The sequence below is a fragment of the Pelodiscus sinensis genome, chromosome 12 (assembly GCF_049634645.1).
Source record: "Pelodiscus sinensis isolate JC-2024 chromosome 12, ASM4963464v1, whole genome shotgun sequence".
Lineage (NCBI taxonomy): Eukaryota > Metazoa > Chordata > Testudines > Trionychidae > Pelodiscus > Pelodiscus sinensis.
This window is the reverse complement of record NC_134722.1, coordinates 25,811,351-25,829,984: the sequence shown is the minus strand read 5'-3', so window position 1 is coordinate 25,829,984 and position 18,634 is coordinate 25,811,351. Positions and strand designations below refer to the sequence as shown.

Below are 18,634 nucleotides of genomic sequence, written 5' to 3'. Positions count from 1 at the left end.
AGCCACTGGCAACATACACAGTTCCATACAGACTGGGCTGTGGAAATGAGAGGCCTGAATCAGAATTAGGCTCAGCAGCACCACAGGCTCTGGCAGAGTCAAACTTCAGACAGGAGAAAAAAAAGCCACAAATACGCAAAAGGCTGCTCCGCAATAGAAGGATGGTCACCACTGTTATGACACAAACATATTTACATTTCCCTCCTTCCCTGAGGGAATGGCTTTAAGCTAGCGAACAAGAAAGCAAACTCCTTTTATTGGACTAGCAGCAGGGCCGACCCAAAACATGTCATGGAAGGTCCCAATCCTCCACTACCCTGCTTAAGATTGCCAGATACTTTCACAAAAAATACCGAACATGTAGGGGAAAAAATTGGTTGAGCCAAACCCTCCTCCCCCCCCCCCCCCAAAAAAAAAACAAAAAACCAGGGGACCAAAGTTGTTGAGCCAAAAAAAAAAAAAAAGCACAAAAAAGAAAGAGTCACTGTGCCTTTAAATTCCCAGGCTCCCCACGCCCCTGCCAGATGTGGCAGGGGAGGAATGTTCCAAGCAGCCTTCCATCCAAGAAAAACAGAAAATACCGGACATTTTACATGTCCAGTATTTTCTGGTTTTTTTTTTAAACCGGATAGAAGCTGCAATTACTGCACGGTCCAGACCAATATCAGACACCTGGCAATCCTAACCCTGCTCATTGAGCATTCATTGACACCGATGCAAAGGGTAGTGTACAATATTACCAGATCCAGTTGAAATCATTTTGTACCCACTTTAAACTGACATGACTACACAAGGTTGCAAGTCTACGGAGCGTCAGGCTCCTGATGAACGCAAAAACATTTAACTAACAGACCACACATTGGAGTGGAAATCTAGAAAAGACTTTGAAAAGGTGATTCGTGACTAGGGCCCTACCAAATTCATTGCAGGAAAACCATGTCACATACCTGGAGATCTAGTCTTGTGTGAGCTTTTACCTTATACTAGATAGATTTCTCAAATGGGGGTCCTGCCCAAAAGGAAGTTACAGGGGAGTCACCAGATTATTTTAGGGGATTGACAATATTGCCACCCTTACTTCTGCACTGCCATCAGAGCTCGGTGGTTGGAGAGCAGCAACTGTTGGCCAGGCACCCAATTCTGAAGGCAGCCCCTTGCCAGTAGCAGTGCAGAAATAAGGGTGGCAACACCATGCCATGCCATCCTTACTTCTGAACTGGGTCACCAGAGCGTGGCAGTTGCTGACTAATGGCCTGGCTCTGCAGACACCAATGCAGAAGTAAGGATGGCACTACCATGCCATTCCACCCTTATTTCTTTTCTGCTGCTGGCAACAGCTCTGCCTTCAGAGCTGGACTCCCAACCAGCAACTATTGCTCTTCCAGCTGCCCAACTCTGAAGGTAGTAAAAGCAGTGCAGAAGTAAGAGAAACAGTATTGCCGCCTGCCCCTACAATAACCTTACAACCCTAACAGCTCATTTTTGGGTCAAGGATCCCTACAATTACAACATGGTGAAATTGCATCTTTAAATATCTGACATCATGAAAGGTACTATTTTTAAAATCCTATGGCTGTGAAATTGACCAAAATGGATGGTGAATTTGGTAGCACTCTACTCATGACAGTCTGCTACCTGAATTGGTCCTGAGTGCATGTAAGAAATTGCTGGATTCTCTTAAGCTAATCTAGCAAGTGTCATTCATGCTACAAAGAGCAAAGTCTTGTCTTTTTATAATTTGGAGGAGTAGATCATATGGGGCTAACTGAAAAGGTGAGGAAGGAAGTTTAGGAGCATCTCCTACATTTTGGTTTTAGGGTAAAAGGTTTAGATGAAAGGATGAGTTGATGGATATGAGTTAAAAGTTGGGCCTAGGATAGAAGTGATTGGTTGCCCTATCCGTGCAGTAGGATCAAAAAAAGTTGCAAGCTGGATTGAGAGTAATATTATGGAATCATTTTTTTCCTTGGACTTTTCAGATGCAAATGAAAACTGAGCTGATCATACATACAAATACAAGGAGAAATTACCTACAGTGCTGCTTTTCTGAAGATATTCTTTTGACAGAATCCACATTCCTGTCTGCGAGATCCATTGGAAGAACTTCAGCTCATAAAAATGCTGACATATGAGGGAAGCAGTATCAGGGTTGTGAGCTAGGTGCCCTTATTGGCTAGCTGCAGGAAAAATCACCTTCAGTATCCTTGCTCTTCAATTCTATAAGTTGATTCAGACCAATTTGCATGATTAATTTGCCATAGCTTCTTTCAAGACATGGAACTTGTGTGAAATACAGTACAGCTGAAATAAAATATAAATCTCTTAAGGACAGTTTTATTAGATCAGTTTTGAGCCAGATTTACACTGATTATTCACTCCCATCATTTCATATCTCATACAATAGCAGGTCATGTTATGCTGTCATCAGACCATACAGAGGGGGAGTATCTAATATATGCATAATCAGAAGAACCATATTAACTTAACATAATGGTTCCACTTTTTACCTTTTGTGCACACTGACTGTGGAGGAAAAAAGATTAACCGGAACACTGAAAACGTTCAAATTCCATTATATAGATTCCTTGAGGCCTAAATATAACCGGCGGTTCCCTGCGCTTCTGATACTTGCTGAGATAACGTATAATAGTTTAAGATCGGATATTGTCTCTCAGGAAACAATAAACAGCCTTTGCAAGTAGCTAGACTCATGGCCTCATCGTTTTTTTACCTCTCTTATTCATAAGAACCTATGCTAACATTTACAATAATATTCTTTCAAGATGTTGAAACATGCTTGTAGAAATGGAGGGAGACAAACCACAAAATAAGAGCAAACAAGTTCTTACAGAGAAATCTTCATTGGCAGATCTTAAAATGCCTTAAAAAAAGAGGTCAGAAACATCATACTGTTTCACAGATGGAGAAACTAAAGCAGAGCATAAACAGAAATAATGTCACTTGCTCAAAGTTACTCAAAAAACAATCAACAGAGGCAGGATAGAACTCAAGTTTCTCAAGTCCAAAGCAAGTGTCTTATCTGATAGCTGCTAGATGACACTGTCTCCCTTTATGCTGCCCAAAATGTGAAAAGAGAGATCCCTGCTGAAATGGTTTATACTGTCCATACTGTTTATTAATCATCATCATTATTGTTATGAGAAGTTCAAATACAGGGTAAATATGTTTTACATTTTGGGGACTTTTTTGTGCCTTTGTATGTGTTCATCGCTAAAGCTGCACGGTTCTGGTAAAGTCTGAGCCATCAACTTAAACTGGAATGTCAGAATTTTTGCAAACTTTGGAATGGAATGTATCTATTTTCCTATTATGCTCTTGTAGAATTCATAAATCATATTTAATGGGAGGTATTAACACAGAATTACTGCAATTATGTGATAAATGTTTGATTTCTGGCTCATAGCTTGAGAAATGCATTGGATGTCTGCGATCTCTAGAAAAGGTAAAGAAGAAACCTGTTCTAAATAAAGGCGAAAAGCTTTAGTTCATGGTAAGGCAAAGACATTAGCTTAAACACCACCCCCCCCCCCCCCCCCCCCACACCACCACCACTAAGCTGAAAGTCTGCCGTTCAATTAGACTTGAGCTATACTCCAAAACTGCATTCTCCTTTATTGACAAGTAGTGTCAGTCTCTCCAGCCAGCTAGTGTTACCAGCAGGAGTGTATCTCTGGTAGAAAAAAGCAGCATAATTACTACAGCAGCAGTCAGCAATGGAACAGCTGCACTGGTGCTAAGCAGTTAGTGTAGACACAGCTCACAGGTTACCACACTCTGTCAGGTTACTCACAGCAACAATGACACAGGGGTAAACCCCACCATGGCCACCACCCAAACTCTGCAATATCGGAACTATCCCTTTCTCCCCCACTGCTACCCTAAATCTCTCTGCCTCTAGTTTTCAAAGGTTGTATTTTCCTGGAGAGGGGAATATGCAACATTTTTCATTTATGCAAATTCTGTCTACTCCATTGCTACCACTAGTGCTACTGCAACATTAGCGGCAATTGCTAGAATAGGGATACTGATACTTCTCGTGCAGACAAGGCCCCCATGAACCAGCCTTGAGAGCATGTGCGTGTTTCAAACAGTCAGTGCATCATCTGCCAAGGAGATGTCAGCTGAGAGAAATCAGAGGTTAATAGCTTGGCAGTACTTGCACTACTGCCAGTAGTGGTCCTTCTGCCAAGAGAGATGCTGGCTAGGGATGTTAAATTTTGATTAGTCAATTAATCGAATAGTCAATGCAATTTGCATCGACTATTCAATTAGCCAATAAGGGCACCTCCGCTTTTGAAGTGTAGCAACAGCCCCAGGGCTGTAGCTACACTTCAAAGGCAAAAGCACTGCAGGGAGCACAGAGCCAACAGGGCAGTCCCTCACTGGCCCCCGTGGTCCCTGCAGAATTTCAAAGCAGCAGCACCACGTGGAGCCCAGGTGAGCAGGGGACTCCCCCATTGACCCCAGGCTCTGTGCGGCACTGCCGCTTTGAACCACCACAGGGAGCCCAGGGTCAGAGGGAGACACCCCCGTTGACCCCAGGCTCTGTGCGGCACTGCCGCTTTGAACCACCACAGGGAGCCCAGGGTCAGAGGGAGACACCCCCGTTGACCCCAGGCTCTGTGCAACACTGCCGCTTTGAAACACCACAGGGAGCCCAGGGTCAGAGGGAGACACCCCCGTTGACCCCAGGCTCTGTGCAGCACTGCCGCTTTGAAACACCACAGGGAGCCCAGGGTCAGTCTCCATGCAGCGTTTCAAAGTGGCAGTGCTGCATGGAGCCTGGGGTCATTGGAGGAGTCCCCAGCTGATCCCAGGACACACCCGGCACTACTGCTTTAAAACGCCACATGCAGCCTGGGGAGTCTGCAGCTGGCCCCGAGCTGCACGCAGCACTTCTGCTTTGAAGCATCCCCTCCTCCTCTCTCTCCTTGCTGCCTCTTTCTGATAGAGACAGCAGTGGGGGTGGGGGTGGGAATGAGTAGTCCACTACTGTGTTGACTATCCGATACGCGAATGCATGTGCTTATCGGATAGTCCACTACTCGACTAGTGGTTTGCATCTCTAATGCTGGCCCAATGTTTCAGAATCCTTCACTATTGAATCATAGAACACTAGAACTGGAAGGGACCTCGAGAGGTCATCGAGTCCAATCCCCTGTTCTCATGGCAGGACCAAGCACCATCTAGATCATCCCTGATAGCAGGTCTGTCTAACCTGCTCTTGAATATCTCCGGTGATGGAGATTCCACAACCTCCCAATTTATTTCAGTGTTTAACCACCCTGACAGTTGGGAAGTTTTTCCTAATGTCCAACCTAAACCTCCCTTGCTGCAGTTTAAGCCCATTGCTTCTTGTCCTATCATCAGAGGCCAAAGAGAAAAATTTCCCCCCCTCCTCCCTGGGATACCCTTTTAGATGCCTGAAAACTACTATCATTTCCCCTCTCAGTGTTCTCTTTTCCAAACTAAACAAGCCTTGCCTCATAGCTCATGTTTACTAGACCTTTAGTCATTTTTGCTGCTCTTTTCTGGACCTTCTCCAATTTCTCCACATATTTCCAGAACGGGACACAATACTCTTAGGAGTGTATTTTCCTTAGAGATGCTATGAAAGGTAAGCAACAGAGTGCATAGGTTGCAACTACCCAGTGTTAGTGAACTGAAAAGTACACACAAGTAAAACTGCACATGTTTGTGCCAGGATAAGACCCCCCAGAAAGTCAGATCCTCAAAGGGTTCACCAGTCTCCTAACACAGGGGTGGCCCACCTAAACCAGAGGAGCCAGAATTTACCAATGAACACTGCCAAAGAGCAACAGTTCTATGTCACCAACCCTGATCATCTCCCCACCACAACTCTCAGCACATCCCACCCACTGGTCAGTGCCTCCTTCTCTTCTTCCTCCTGCCCATTGGGATCAGCTCTCTTTCAATGGGAGACACTGGAGGGGGGAAGCACGGATGTGACAGGCTCAGTGGAGAGGGTAGGAAGTGGCAGGATCCTAGGGAGAAAGGTCCTAGGGCAGAGCTGGGGGTTGAACAGTGGGCACCCTCTGGCTGAGTGGAAAGTTGGCATATGTAGCTCCAGCCCTGGATTTGGTACCAATGCAAAGAGCCGCATATTAACTTCTGACAAGCTGTGTGTGGCTCTGTTAGCCGCCTCTGGTCTAAAGGGTAAAGCAGTCCGAGTGCTACTAATTACAAACTGTATCAGCGGAATCTTTTTTTTTTTTAAAGATATAATCTAGTATTAGTAATAAAGTTATAACACTGTGCCCTTCAATAGCTTCTTCCAAACAAGGACCTCCAGGAATTCTATAGCCAGCGATTAGTGATTAATAAAAAAAAAAAAAATCAGAATGGTCATCCTGAGTTAGATCAATATTCCATCTAAGTGCAGTAGCCTGTAGACAGAATGAATAGAACAGGGCAGTTTATTGAGTGACCCAGCCCATGTCATCCAGTCCAATATTTTTGCACGTTGAGGTTTAGGGCCACAGAGTCTGGGGATGTGGATCTGTTCTTCTTGGATAATAGCCAGAAACAGGCCTATTCCTCATGAATTTATTTAGTTCTCTCTTATGAATCCAGTTATACTTCTGTCCTTTGCATCACTGCATCATTCTGTGAAGCATGTCAGTGTCATCCTCTTTATTTTACAAATAAGGAAATTGAATGAGGAATTTAAATCACTCATCCAAGGGCACACAGCAAAATGTTGCTCCATCAGATCAACTAGCCACCTTCAGAACTGTGCCACAAAACAACGACAAAGTATTTCTCCAAACAGCTCAGCTGTTCATACAGGGGAGGAATTGGAACACAGGCCATGTGGGGGAAAAAGTGAGCTAGCCATACAATGAAATATTGTCATTATGTCCCAGCATGCAGCAGAGAAATGGCACAGAACAGTGCCTCATGGTGGCAGCAAAAAAATCCTACGTGTGCAACATCTGGAGAAGACTAATGCAGAAGTTCTGCAAATGTTTTTCAGCAGAAAAGCCGTGCTGAGCTGTTTGTAGATGGTGTGAAAGGGACAGAAAGGGTCCTTTAGAAACAGAAGTGTCCAAAGCGAAATTAATCAGCCATTTGCTTCTCCTTTCTGTGGAAAAATCTAAGACTCTCATACTTACATAGTACGTGATCTGAGGAAGTGGGTCTGGCCCACAAAAGCTCATCATCTAATTAAACCATCCTATTAGTCTTTAAAGTGCTACATAGTTTTTCCTTTTGTTTTACACTTACATAGTAGCAGTGATAGATGTTGTGACTAATACCAGGCAGATAATTCCACATTACTCTGTCCTATAAGCACCCATTCTACACAGCTTGTGAAGGAACTGTGTCTGCTGGTTAGAGCACAAGAGCAGGAATTGGGATTCCTGGTTTCAAATCCCAATTCTTCCATCAACTCGCTGTGTAACATGGGGCAAGACACTTACACAGTAGTCCAAGACCTACTTTCCACCTATAAAACAGAGATAGCAATTGAAAAAGCTGCATTTTGGTCTTAGGAGTTAGATTTTGGGGGGGAGGGATACTTCTGAGGGGGCAAGACAGGTGCCATCATTAGAGGGAATGATTTGTCACCAGGTGTGTCTGTGTACATGGAGTTAACATTTCTCTGGGATGCTTTTGAAAAATAATTGGGGTCATTATAGAGAAGAGTTCCTCCAAAGCCTTTATTTGAGTAGCCCCACAAGGCTCAGCTCTCACCCTGTATTACTATTCAACATCCATATGAAGGTTATTGGGACAGATGGTGAAACAACACAGGATGAAATGCCAGCAATACACAGTTTAACTCCCAGCCCTCTGTCTCTTCCATGTTAAATACAAACAGCACCATCTCCCAAGTCTCTCAGGCCACGTCTACATTACACAGAAGATCAACGCTCCAGAGGTCGATATTCTGGCATTCGATGTAGTTAATCAAATATGGACCCCTACATCGAACACTCAGGCAGCTGTTAAAACACCAGCTGTGAAGATCTGACTTAGGCTGACTGTTGTATCTGACTTGTATAAACATAATTGGTCTATAACCCAATTTTTAAACTTGTAAAGTAGTAAGTTGACTCATACCCGAGCCTCACTAAAACTAATAATGCAAACTGAAGAAGAAATACACATAGGCAAAACCATTAGTGACTTTCAGCATGACTGACTGGAAGAATTTGATTTTGTTGGTAAACATCCAATTCACCATACACTGGCAAACCAATGACAAATATTTCCTTTGATGATCATTGAAATTTACAGATAAGCAACGTATGAAAAAATACTGCTTGAAAATTTGGAGTTTGATTTAAGGATATTTACTTTGAATATTTTGACATTAGGGATGTTAAAGATTAACTTTACTGGCTAACTGCTAAACGGGAGGCCCCCCATGCCAGCCCAGCCAGCAGCCCCCACCGCCAGCAATTGGTTAACTGGTTAAACAAATCGTTTAACTAGTGAACTGTTTTGGGCCTTTTTATAACCATATTTGACAAATGATGTTGACAAGTTGTGCTTTCGTGATTTTTGAATCTCAATGTCATTAGATAATTTCCCAGCAGCTGTGAACATTTAAATTGATAAAAACAGAAGTAGTACACAAAATCCCTGTTTTTGCATAACCAGGAAAAACTTAAATTGACAAAAATAAGTGTTTAAAAATAAATTGATATTATCTATCAAAAGTTATAAAAATTAAAATCTAACTATGCCAAGCCTACTTACAACAATGCTTCTGTGTAAATTGGCAGCAGCTTAGATCTATCCATTTATTTAGCTGACTGTTAGGCTATGTCTACACTACAGTGCTATTTTAGGATACCAGAGGTATCCCGAAATAGCTATCCTGCATCTTAGCAGCAAGCCCATTATTTCAAAATATAACGGGCTCGCTATTCCGACATCCCTGTAAAACTCATTGCACAAGGAGTAAGGGACATTTTGGAATAGCGGGTTATTTTGAAACTGACTCAAAATAAGCAACATAATTTGCATAGTTCAAATTGTATAGCTTATTTCGAGCTATGGATGCAGAGTAGATGCACCCATACTTGGCAGGTATGCCAAGTCCAGTTGGGTATACTAGTCATTATAATGGTAAAACTGACTTTCTGAAGCTAATTATTTATTTTCCTATTACAACAAAAAACACAAATTTACCACTCTCTCTACATGTGACCTATACCTTATTAATAACCAGGATGGGTAGGGATGCAACATCAAGCTCTGAGGGTCCCTATCTTCTATTTGTCAGAAGCTGGAAATAGACAGGGAATAAATTACCTGATGATTATCTTTTTCTATTCATTCACTCTAAAGAACCTGGCATTGGCCACTGACAGAAGACAGGATAGTGGGCTAAATAGACCATTGGTCTGATCCAATACAGCCCTTATGTTCTTTATAGTCACCAACAACCAATTTTACTGGAGACATAGTTATCGGTAGGCTAATATTTTTTGCCCTGGAAAGAGTTTTATTAATTAATTGCAACAAAATAAGAGAGATTGCAGTTTCATGAAGAAAAGCATTAGAAAGCCTAGAGACTTGTACTGATAAGATTACATGGTTTGAAAAACTTTATTTTCCCCCCACTAGATGGCATGTCTCAATCACTAATCTACACTAGAATTCAACCTTTTAAAAAAGCAGAATATTTTTTCCCTTTCCTAGTTTCCCATGTTTGCTTTCCACTTGAAAGCCAGACAGTTTAAAAAAAAAAGGGTGGGGGGATAATTTTAGCTAAAAATACACCATCTGCTTGTGAAAATCTAGCTTGATTCTGTCACATCTACAACAAACCAGGTTAATCACCAGCATTGGAGCAGATGGTTTCTTTGTATAAATATGCCCATCTCCCCATAGTGACTCTTCTTCAGCTGCTTCCTGAAACTGCTGGCACTGCTTTACCTTTGTTTCCTAGGTGACGACTGTCTCTTACACTCAAACTAGACATTATGCAGCTGGAATGGATTTCAGAAGTTGCCATCTCCTGCCCATGACTGCTTCCAATCCCTACAAAAGATGCTGCGGTGGACAGACATCTCTGTGCCAAAGAACAGCAACAGATGGAGGTTAATAAATTATCTTACAACTGCCCTTTTGCTCAGATGATGAAGTTTGCTGAGGAGTTCTTCTGAACCCAACCAAATCCCCTGACAAGATCAAGAAACAAATTAGGCACAAATGCAAGGGTGCAAGATTATAGGCTGCAGGGCTATAGGGTGAAATTAGATCTAGCAACATTCTGTGAAATTCTACTAACGTGAACTGGGACAAAGATTTTAGGGTGGCTACTTTGAAAAGGGGCTCTCTATAAATGGTCTTGATGGCTTCATTCTCATTATCAAGTATTCTCAATATACATGTAGGAAGGTATTTTTCTCAGTGCCAACTCCAAAACCTCAGGTTGAGCAGAGATTTGAGCTGCATTCTTTGCTCCTTATTCATTGTCACCAGTAATAATATGCTCTGAATGCCCAGTTAGGTTGTTGGCACATTGACACCTGCACAGTCTTATTGCCCTCAGGTTTTATTTGTCTTGGGGCTTTGAACTACACAAAGATGATACTAAGATGGAACAGAATTCAGCTCACTTCCTGTTGACACTGCAAGAGGTTTCAATTTGTGTCACCAGCTTACCTAAGCAGAACTCACCTATGTTCACTAAAACCCAGTGTTACTGTGACTCAATTATGAGGAACACATTGGTATCACTTCAGACATTGGAATCATTTCATCACCTGAGCATTCTCATATATCAGTTTTTATCAGACCACCCTTTGTCACTGAGGTATGTCTACACAGCAGCATTATTTCGGAATAACTGATGTCATTCTGAAACAACAAAGAGCATATCTACATAGCAAGCCATTATTTTGAAATAATATCACACTGGAGGATTTCTTACTCCCACTCCGGTAACCCTCATTTTACGAAGAGTGACAGAAGTCAAAGGAAGAATGTTCTTCCTTTGACTTCCTACTGTGTAGACAACACCAAAAGCTGAAACACACTATTTCGACTTCAGCTATGCAATTGATGTAGCTGAAGTTGCGTAGGTGAATTAGATTTTTACCCTGCTGTGTAGACATGCCCTCAGTGTGCTGAGAGCAGAGAGATGGAGAATAGGTTGGTATTACTGAAATGCCTCCTGAAAACAAGTAGGCTGCGTCTAGAGTGGCATGATTTTGCGCAAATACTTTTAACGGAAAATGTTTCCGTTAAAAGTATTTGCACAAGAGAGTGTCTATACTGGCATGTGCCTTTGAGCAAAAGATTTGCTTTTGCACAAAAGCATCCATGCCAGTGTAGACGCTCTCTTGCGCAAGAAAGCCCCGATGGCCATTTTAGCCATCAGGCTTTCTTGTGCAAGAAATTAACTTGGCTGTCTACACTGGCCCTCTTGCACAAGAATACTTGCACAAGAGGGCTTATCCCTGAGCAGGAGCGTCGGAGTATTTGCACAAGAACCACTGATTTTGTACAGTACGAAGTCAGTGTTCTTGCGCAAATACTTGCAGCCAATGTAGACAGGCAGCAAGATTTAGCGCAAAAGCGGCTGCTTTTGAGCAAAATCTTGCCAGTCTAGATGCAGCCATGATGGTTTGTCAAATTGGAAATATCAATTTGTGAGAAATGCAAAATGACCACACTGGAACCCAGAGTGATACATTAAAGATCACCAATTCTGCCCCAAGAGTACACCTCAAATCTATGGGGGGAAACCATGGGCATTCCAGTCCACCTACTGACCATTCCAGCTGCCTGCAAGGATGCTTGTAACAGGTCCTGATCCAGGACAACAGTCAACTGAAGTCACTATCAGTGTTCCCGCTAAGATTTTCCATCCATGAGCGGAGAGAGTTTTGTGTTGTACACCAACAATGAGGTCACATGTGCTTGTTCAGATGTGTGCTACTGTGGCACCCACCAGTGGCGCTGCGCCCCAAGAGATTCTCCCAGATAGCATCCCCCTTTCATGGGGAAAAGGTGAGATGTGCCCTCCCCCCGCCTCCCCCCTGGAGAGCACTGCTCCATGGGCAGCCTGTGTACAGGACAGGCTGCTCATCACAGGGTTGGTTGAGAGTCCCCACCTGGGGCAGAGGGAAACTGCTGCCAGCGCCCAGGGAGTGAGGTGCTGGGGGTGGGGCATGTGGAGAGTGAGGGAGGACAGGGTTGGGAACAAGGGGCTCAGAGGCAAAAGCAAGGTGCACCACAGCCCAGCTCTGTACAGCCGCCACACAGCCAGCCCAGGAAGCAGTTGGGAAGCCACTTCATGGCCCTGAACACAGCACCAGCCCTAGGGAAGGGCTGGAGCTGACTGACCACTTGAACAGCCCCCCCACCACCACGCAGCTCCAGCAGCCAGAGCAGCCCAGGCCCACCCCACCACACTGCCCCCGTCATACAAACTCCTGACTGGTCCGCCCCTGCCCCCAGCAGGTCCCTGCAAGCCAGCCCTGGCCCCCCAAGTAGGTCCCAATCCCCCCGCCATGTAGCAGATCCTAGAACTCCACCAACACCCCAGAATAGTGCCTGCCACTGAAGTAGGCCCCAGCCCTCCCTGCCACATGGCTTCAGCATCCCCTCACCCCACCCCCTCAAAACCCTCCCACTACACCACCTCAACTGGCCCTGGCCCAGTGCAGCCACCACCTGCCACATTGCTCATCTTCCAGATGGCCGTGCAGGCATGCACCTTAGCGGGAACTGTGGTCACCATGGTTTAAATGCTGTCCTGAATCAGTGCCATCATGTGGACACCTGCCTCCAGTAGGCAGTGAGGCCTAGTGAAAAGTGCACTGGACCGAGATTCAGGAGATCTGGGTCTGTCATTGGTCTGTTGGGTAACCTTCAACAAGTCACTTCACCCATTGAAACATGTTGAAGCAGTAGGCATTTTTGTTAGAAAAAAAGAATTGAAGCCAGGATCTCATTTTATGTGGGACACTCTACAGCAGAGGTGGGCAAGATCCAGCCAACCAAGCCACCAGATCTGGCCCATGGGCTGCCCCACAGGGACCCTCTGGCACAGAGCAGCCCCATGCTGCTTTAAACAGTTGGCTGCTCCCTGTGGTTCTCTCCTCCTCCTGGCCCTGGGAGCCGAGAGCAATAGGGGCAGCTAGCTATTTTGAGCAGCCTGGGGCTGCGGCAGGCAGGGAGCCTGCCTTGGAGTCCTGCATGGCTGCGGACCAAAAGCCTCCCAGCCAGAGCCTGCCTCTTGCACCCGTCCTCCCACCCCGCCAACTCCCTGCCCCAGACCACCATCCCCTCCTGCCCCAGGTTATCACCTAAACCCTCTGCATGCCTCTCACCCAAGTCACAACTCCCTCCCAGACCTTGCACCCCCTCCTACACCTGTCCCCTGGGCCAAAATCTCCTGCACCCATACCCCCCTCCCTGACCTTGCACCAGATCACAACCCCCTCCTTCATTCAAACTCCCTCTCAAACCCCACACCCTCTCCTGCATCCCAGATCCCATACCCCCAAGCTCCATTCTGTACCCAATCTCCATACGAGACCCCACAACCCCCTCCATGGAAAAGTGTAATACTTGACCATTTACCAAAATCTTGGTGTGCCCCTGCTCATAAAAAATTAATGCCCACCCTTGCTCTACAATCAGATACCCAAGTACTTTAAAATTACTACTGATTTTGACTGGATTTAAATAGATGATCCTGATGTGAAAGACTCCGTGTCTCCAACCCTCAAATTATCTTCATCTGCTGTCCCTTTTAGGCAATGGCTCATTTTAAGTGTTGCGGCTTTGAAAGCAGCTACTTCAATTTACAGTTTTCTACAACTTTTCCAACTTATGCACAGTGATATTTCTAAAACAGATACCAGATTGTATGAAAACATGGAAGACTAAATGCATCCAAAAGTATTTGAATAAGCCAACTGTATTAAAAATACAGTAAACTTCCAATAATCCGGCACCTTTAGGACCCAGGGGGTGCCGGATTATCAGGTATGCCGGACTATCGGAAGGGAGGGCTATGAGGGGTCTAGGGTGGTGTGGGGGAATGCCACCCCAGACCCCTCATAGCCCCCCCCCCCTTCCGATTGTCTGGCTCTGCCCCAGGCATCCCTGATTCAGCCGCTGCTGGTCAGTTTCAGCAGTAGCTGAATTGGGACGCCTGCGGCAGAGCAGCTGGGGTGCTGCCGGGTTGGTCCTGCAGCGCCGAGGGGCAGCGCTACAGGACCAACCAGCAGCACTCTAGCAGCTCTGCCCCCAGCTTCACCGATTCAGCCGCTGGTCAGTTTCAGCAGCAGCTGAATCGGGGAAGCCGGGGGCAGAGAAGCTCCAATGGTTCAGCTGCCCGGAGCACTTCCGGGTTCCTGATGGTGCCAGACTATCAGGAGTGCTGGACTATCAGATGCCGGACCATCAGATGCCAGACCAATGGAGTTTTACTGTACTTTGGAAATGAAATTATACTCTCCTGCCTTGGTACTATGCACCAAGACTCATCCAGCTGTAATCCACTTCTGTTCTGCTTTCCATTTTATTGGAAAGAACTACTAAAGACAGTGACACACTCAACTTAGTCCATGAACTCTGCAGGGGAGGACAATACAGGCTTAAGGTATATTACATCTGTACAAAGTAAATTAGCCAAATCCAAGCAAGCATATTTGGTAAACTGTCAATCAAGAACACTTTTTCCCAGCCAGATTCCAAATTTTGGAAGCCTGACAAAAATTCTTTATTTTGATTTTACTATTAGGAAAAGAATATAATATAAAAACAATTTAATTTCTTGTACATTTTTACATATAAAAGAAGGCACCTTTGTACACTTTGTATATATGAGCTTTTTTTACAGTATTTCAATATAAATAGGGGAAAACCAGAAGATAATAAGCATAATTCCATTTAGATTTCCTCAGTTTCAACATGTATGGGAAACCATCCCAAATCATTATTCAATATAGTTTGACATAATAAAACAACATGCCTCATTTTTGCTAATGTTTCAGTTCACAATTCTGATAGACTTGATTTGTTTTAAAAACATGATATGCCATCAGGATGCAGGGGTACATTATTTTCTATCACAAGACATACATATATTGCTACTGGTGCACAGAAAAAGTTAAGATTTGGCTAAGAGAACTAATTTGTACTGAAGATTTGTTCATTACACCATTACTCTTTGAAAATATTTTAAAGAAAAGAAAGGACTAATTAACACTTACAGTTCAGATTCAACAAATTTCAGTCAGAGCAAAGCATTTCTCCTCTACAAGGCAATGCTGAGATGACAAACCCAATTCTGTGACTGGAAGGGAGACGTCAGCAGGAGACGTCAGCAGCCACCACCATTTTAGAAGCCTTTTTGGTCAAGCCTTCCCAAAAAAGATTAGCAGGAGCAACCTAGTTATACACGTTTTGTCTACCTGTAGCAATAAGGTTCAGCTAGGCATTTGTCAGACTTGTAGGTGAATAAAAAAAACTCAATTAGGATAAAATTGTAGCAGGGAACAAAGAAAAGTTTGAGAAGATATTTAACTTGTCAGCAGAAGTCCCTTTAATCTTGCAATCTTCACAGTTCAGGAGTAGACAGTGGGTAAAATTTTCAAGTGACTTTGGAGCGTAAGTCACTCTTAAAAGTGGGACCTAAGAGCCTAAGTCACTACAGTGAATCTGAAAATTTTCCTACTCATATTTGGTGTGTGAGAAACAGTTTCTTTAATGTTTTACCTTGATTTCAGTTTTCAATACCCAGTAACTGAAATTGCACAGCAAGTCAGTTTAAGATAATACAGTACAGCCTGCGCCCGACTTGCGAAGCAATCGGTTCCAGAGACAGCATTGCAAGTCAGGGGCGTCGTAAATTGAGACCGCATTTATGACAGGCATCGTACGCCATTGTAAATGTGGGGCCAAGGATGTATGTCGGAGGATTTCGGCCCCTTCCGCACTTACAGAAAAGGTCGTAAGTGCGGGAGGGTCACAAAATTGGGCCATCGCAAAGCAGGGGCCTCCTGTAATCTAATTCTAGATTCACAAAAAAATATATATATATCTGCCTATGACATTTCCTTAACTTTACAATTAGCTGCAATAACTAGTAATCATTATATTAAATGAAAAAAATCACAGTTGTCAAAATGAAATTTCCTTCATTGTAAAGTGGAAAAAAAACAAAGAAACCTCAAAACCCAAACACACTCTGGAAAGGTTTACTCTCCATATCGTATTTCTGCTTTTAGCTCGTGTGAGAGATAATTTATTAGTACTGCTGCCAGCTTCTGTTGGAGGGCAGCATTTCCCATTACAAGGGCAGTCAACTGTGCAGCATCAGTCCAGTCTAAGTTTCTGATAATAGCGAAGGCATCGTCATAGAGCTTCTGCTGCTCGGCAGGGGACAGTTCCAGTATAATCTGGGGGATTGGCTTAAACTGTCCAGCAGTCATCCAAGCACCAAATAAACCACCAACTGCACCCCCTAGGAAATAAAGGGAGAAGTCTTTAGTCAGTCTCCACTTTTTCTTATTAAACTTCAAACCCTACCCAGCAATAACCAGGCTTCAAAAAACAAACCTGGTGCTTCTGTCTCTATCAGAAACCAATGAAGAAAGTTGTGTGGCCAAGGCACCATTACTTTAATAGTGACACATAAAACTAGTTAAAAATATCCAGAGAGTTTCCAAGACTTTAAGTTAGCTCCCATTACAAACCAATTCTTAAAACAAATCAGCACTAATAATTTAAAGCCCTAAATTAGTGAGACGGAATCATCCTTTATGGCACTAACTAGTCTCTTTCAGAGAAAAATGAAGATCATAGACTCTGGATAAAGCCCTCTGGTCAAGGAAATCATAAGACAAAATGTACTTTGGTGGCCAATGTTAATCTTCTACTCTCTCTCATTACAAATCGATACCGTAGTACAAGTGTCTGCTACTGTTAAAGAGGAATTACTCCTCTTGTTCCTTTTTTCAAGTCCTATCACGGATGGTGCTTATATGATACCAATCAGGAAACAAAACTATCAGTTTGGGAAGTACTGATTGAGAGACAAGTCACCCTAGGGATTACTGAATCAGCAAGTACATGGATTCCAAAAATATGCTCTTACCTTGTGTATAGAACTGACTCGTCCCCTCCCAAGTACACAGTGGGTGGAGGGGAAGGAAGATTCCTACGTGGCTGTCAAAGTGGTAACTGGCCTACTCCAGGGAGAAGTTCTAATGGTACAGTACTATGAGGGGTGTTATTCCGTTTCAAAAGAGAATCAATCCCAACCTGTAAAGTAATTCTCTTTCACATAATACAACAAATGTGAAGTCCTGAAAAATGTGCATCACCAGGAACATCCTGGTCAGCTTAGACTCCTCACGTGTGCAAAGTGGAGTCGAGAACTGCACTCCGCAGCTTCCAGAGCCCTCACCCTCAGGGACTGCTCCAGGGACATCATTTATACACCCACTTCACACGACAAATATTCCTTAATTTGAAAATTGTACTGAGCTTGCAAATCTTCTGGTGATGTTTATGAAATGCTTGAACACCTACAATGGCTGCATTAATCTGCACTCCACCTTTATGAAACCACCAATACCTGATTTAGGGAGCACTACATGCGGAAATCACTGATGTGGCTCTTAGGGCGGTTTCTTACACAATCATTTGTTTTCTTCAGTTAACTTATTCACGAATACACTACCCAGAAAGGGATCCAAGCAACCGCTCTAGACACTGGAAAGCAAGATAAACTGCCTATTTCTCCTGGGACAGACTCAGCAGGGGACCACACAGCAAAAGATAATGATAACCATCCTATCCGGTCTATTGTTAAAGGAAACATGCAGTCAAGGACTCATCTACCCCATAATCAGTTCATATTTCTGCTAAAACAATGAAAAATGCTCTGTAACGAAGCCTAACCATCAGAGTGTTCAGGGCAAGCATTAGATCAGTCACAGGATCTCTTACTTCTACAGCCGTGGTCGCCAACATGGTGCCCGCGGGTGCCATGGCGCCCGTGGGGACATTTGTATGTGCCCGCCAAGTGCTCGGGGCTGGCCTGGCCCCGGGGCACATGGTGCATGGTGAGCGCCAGCCCCGGGAGCGCCGCGGATTGGCCGCCCGTGCTCTGGGCGTGGGGCGCTTGGAGGGGGCACTGGCCCCAGGCGCGCGGCTATGGGGGGGGCCGCCCCCGGGCATGCAATTGTCCCCGCCCCCTGGCAGGCGAATGGCCACGCCCCCTGGCACCCGGCAACCTCAAATGTTTGGGGACCACTGTTCTACAGTATAAGAATCTAGATAAAATCAGAGTCCTGTGACTCAGTTACATTCGTATAAAGACAAGGACACACATAAGCACTCGGCCTCCCTTCCAAACAATGCACTTGATTCATTGTGTCTAGTGTCTTCCTGCCAGAGCTAGTCACTTAAAATGGGGTGTACAAGAAAAAACACCTCCTAGTTTTACGGCAGTGGCCATAGCCAGTTGGTTTCATTTGATTATTTCTATATTTATAGTTATTGAATTATCTGAACACCCGTGTTCCCTCTAAGATTTTCCAACCATGAGCAGAGTGAGTTTTGTCTTGTGTTCCAATATTGAGGTCATGTGCGCTGGTTTGGA

General features: G+C 44.2%; 1 protein-coding gene across 3 annotated transcripts in view; it reads right to left on the bottom strand.

Annotated features, from left to right (window-relative positions):
* Positions 1-14,774: 14,774 nt before the first annotated feature.
* The window catches only part of C12H19orf12 (chromosome 12 C19orf12 homolog), a 79,444-nt gene continuing 75,584 nt past the window's right edge, over positions 14,775-18,634 (bottom strand). For all 3 annotated transcript variants that reach the window (XM_025183694.2, XM_006121203.4, XM_075940178.1), the window contains exon 3: positions 14,775-16,489. In XM_025183694.2, the coding sequence (XP_025039479.1) occupies positions 16,224-16,489 (266 nt within the window). In that variant the 3' untranslated portion in view covers positions 14,775-16,223. The remainder of the gene's footprint in view (positions 16,490-18,634) is intronic.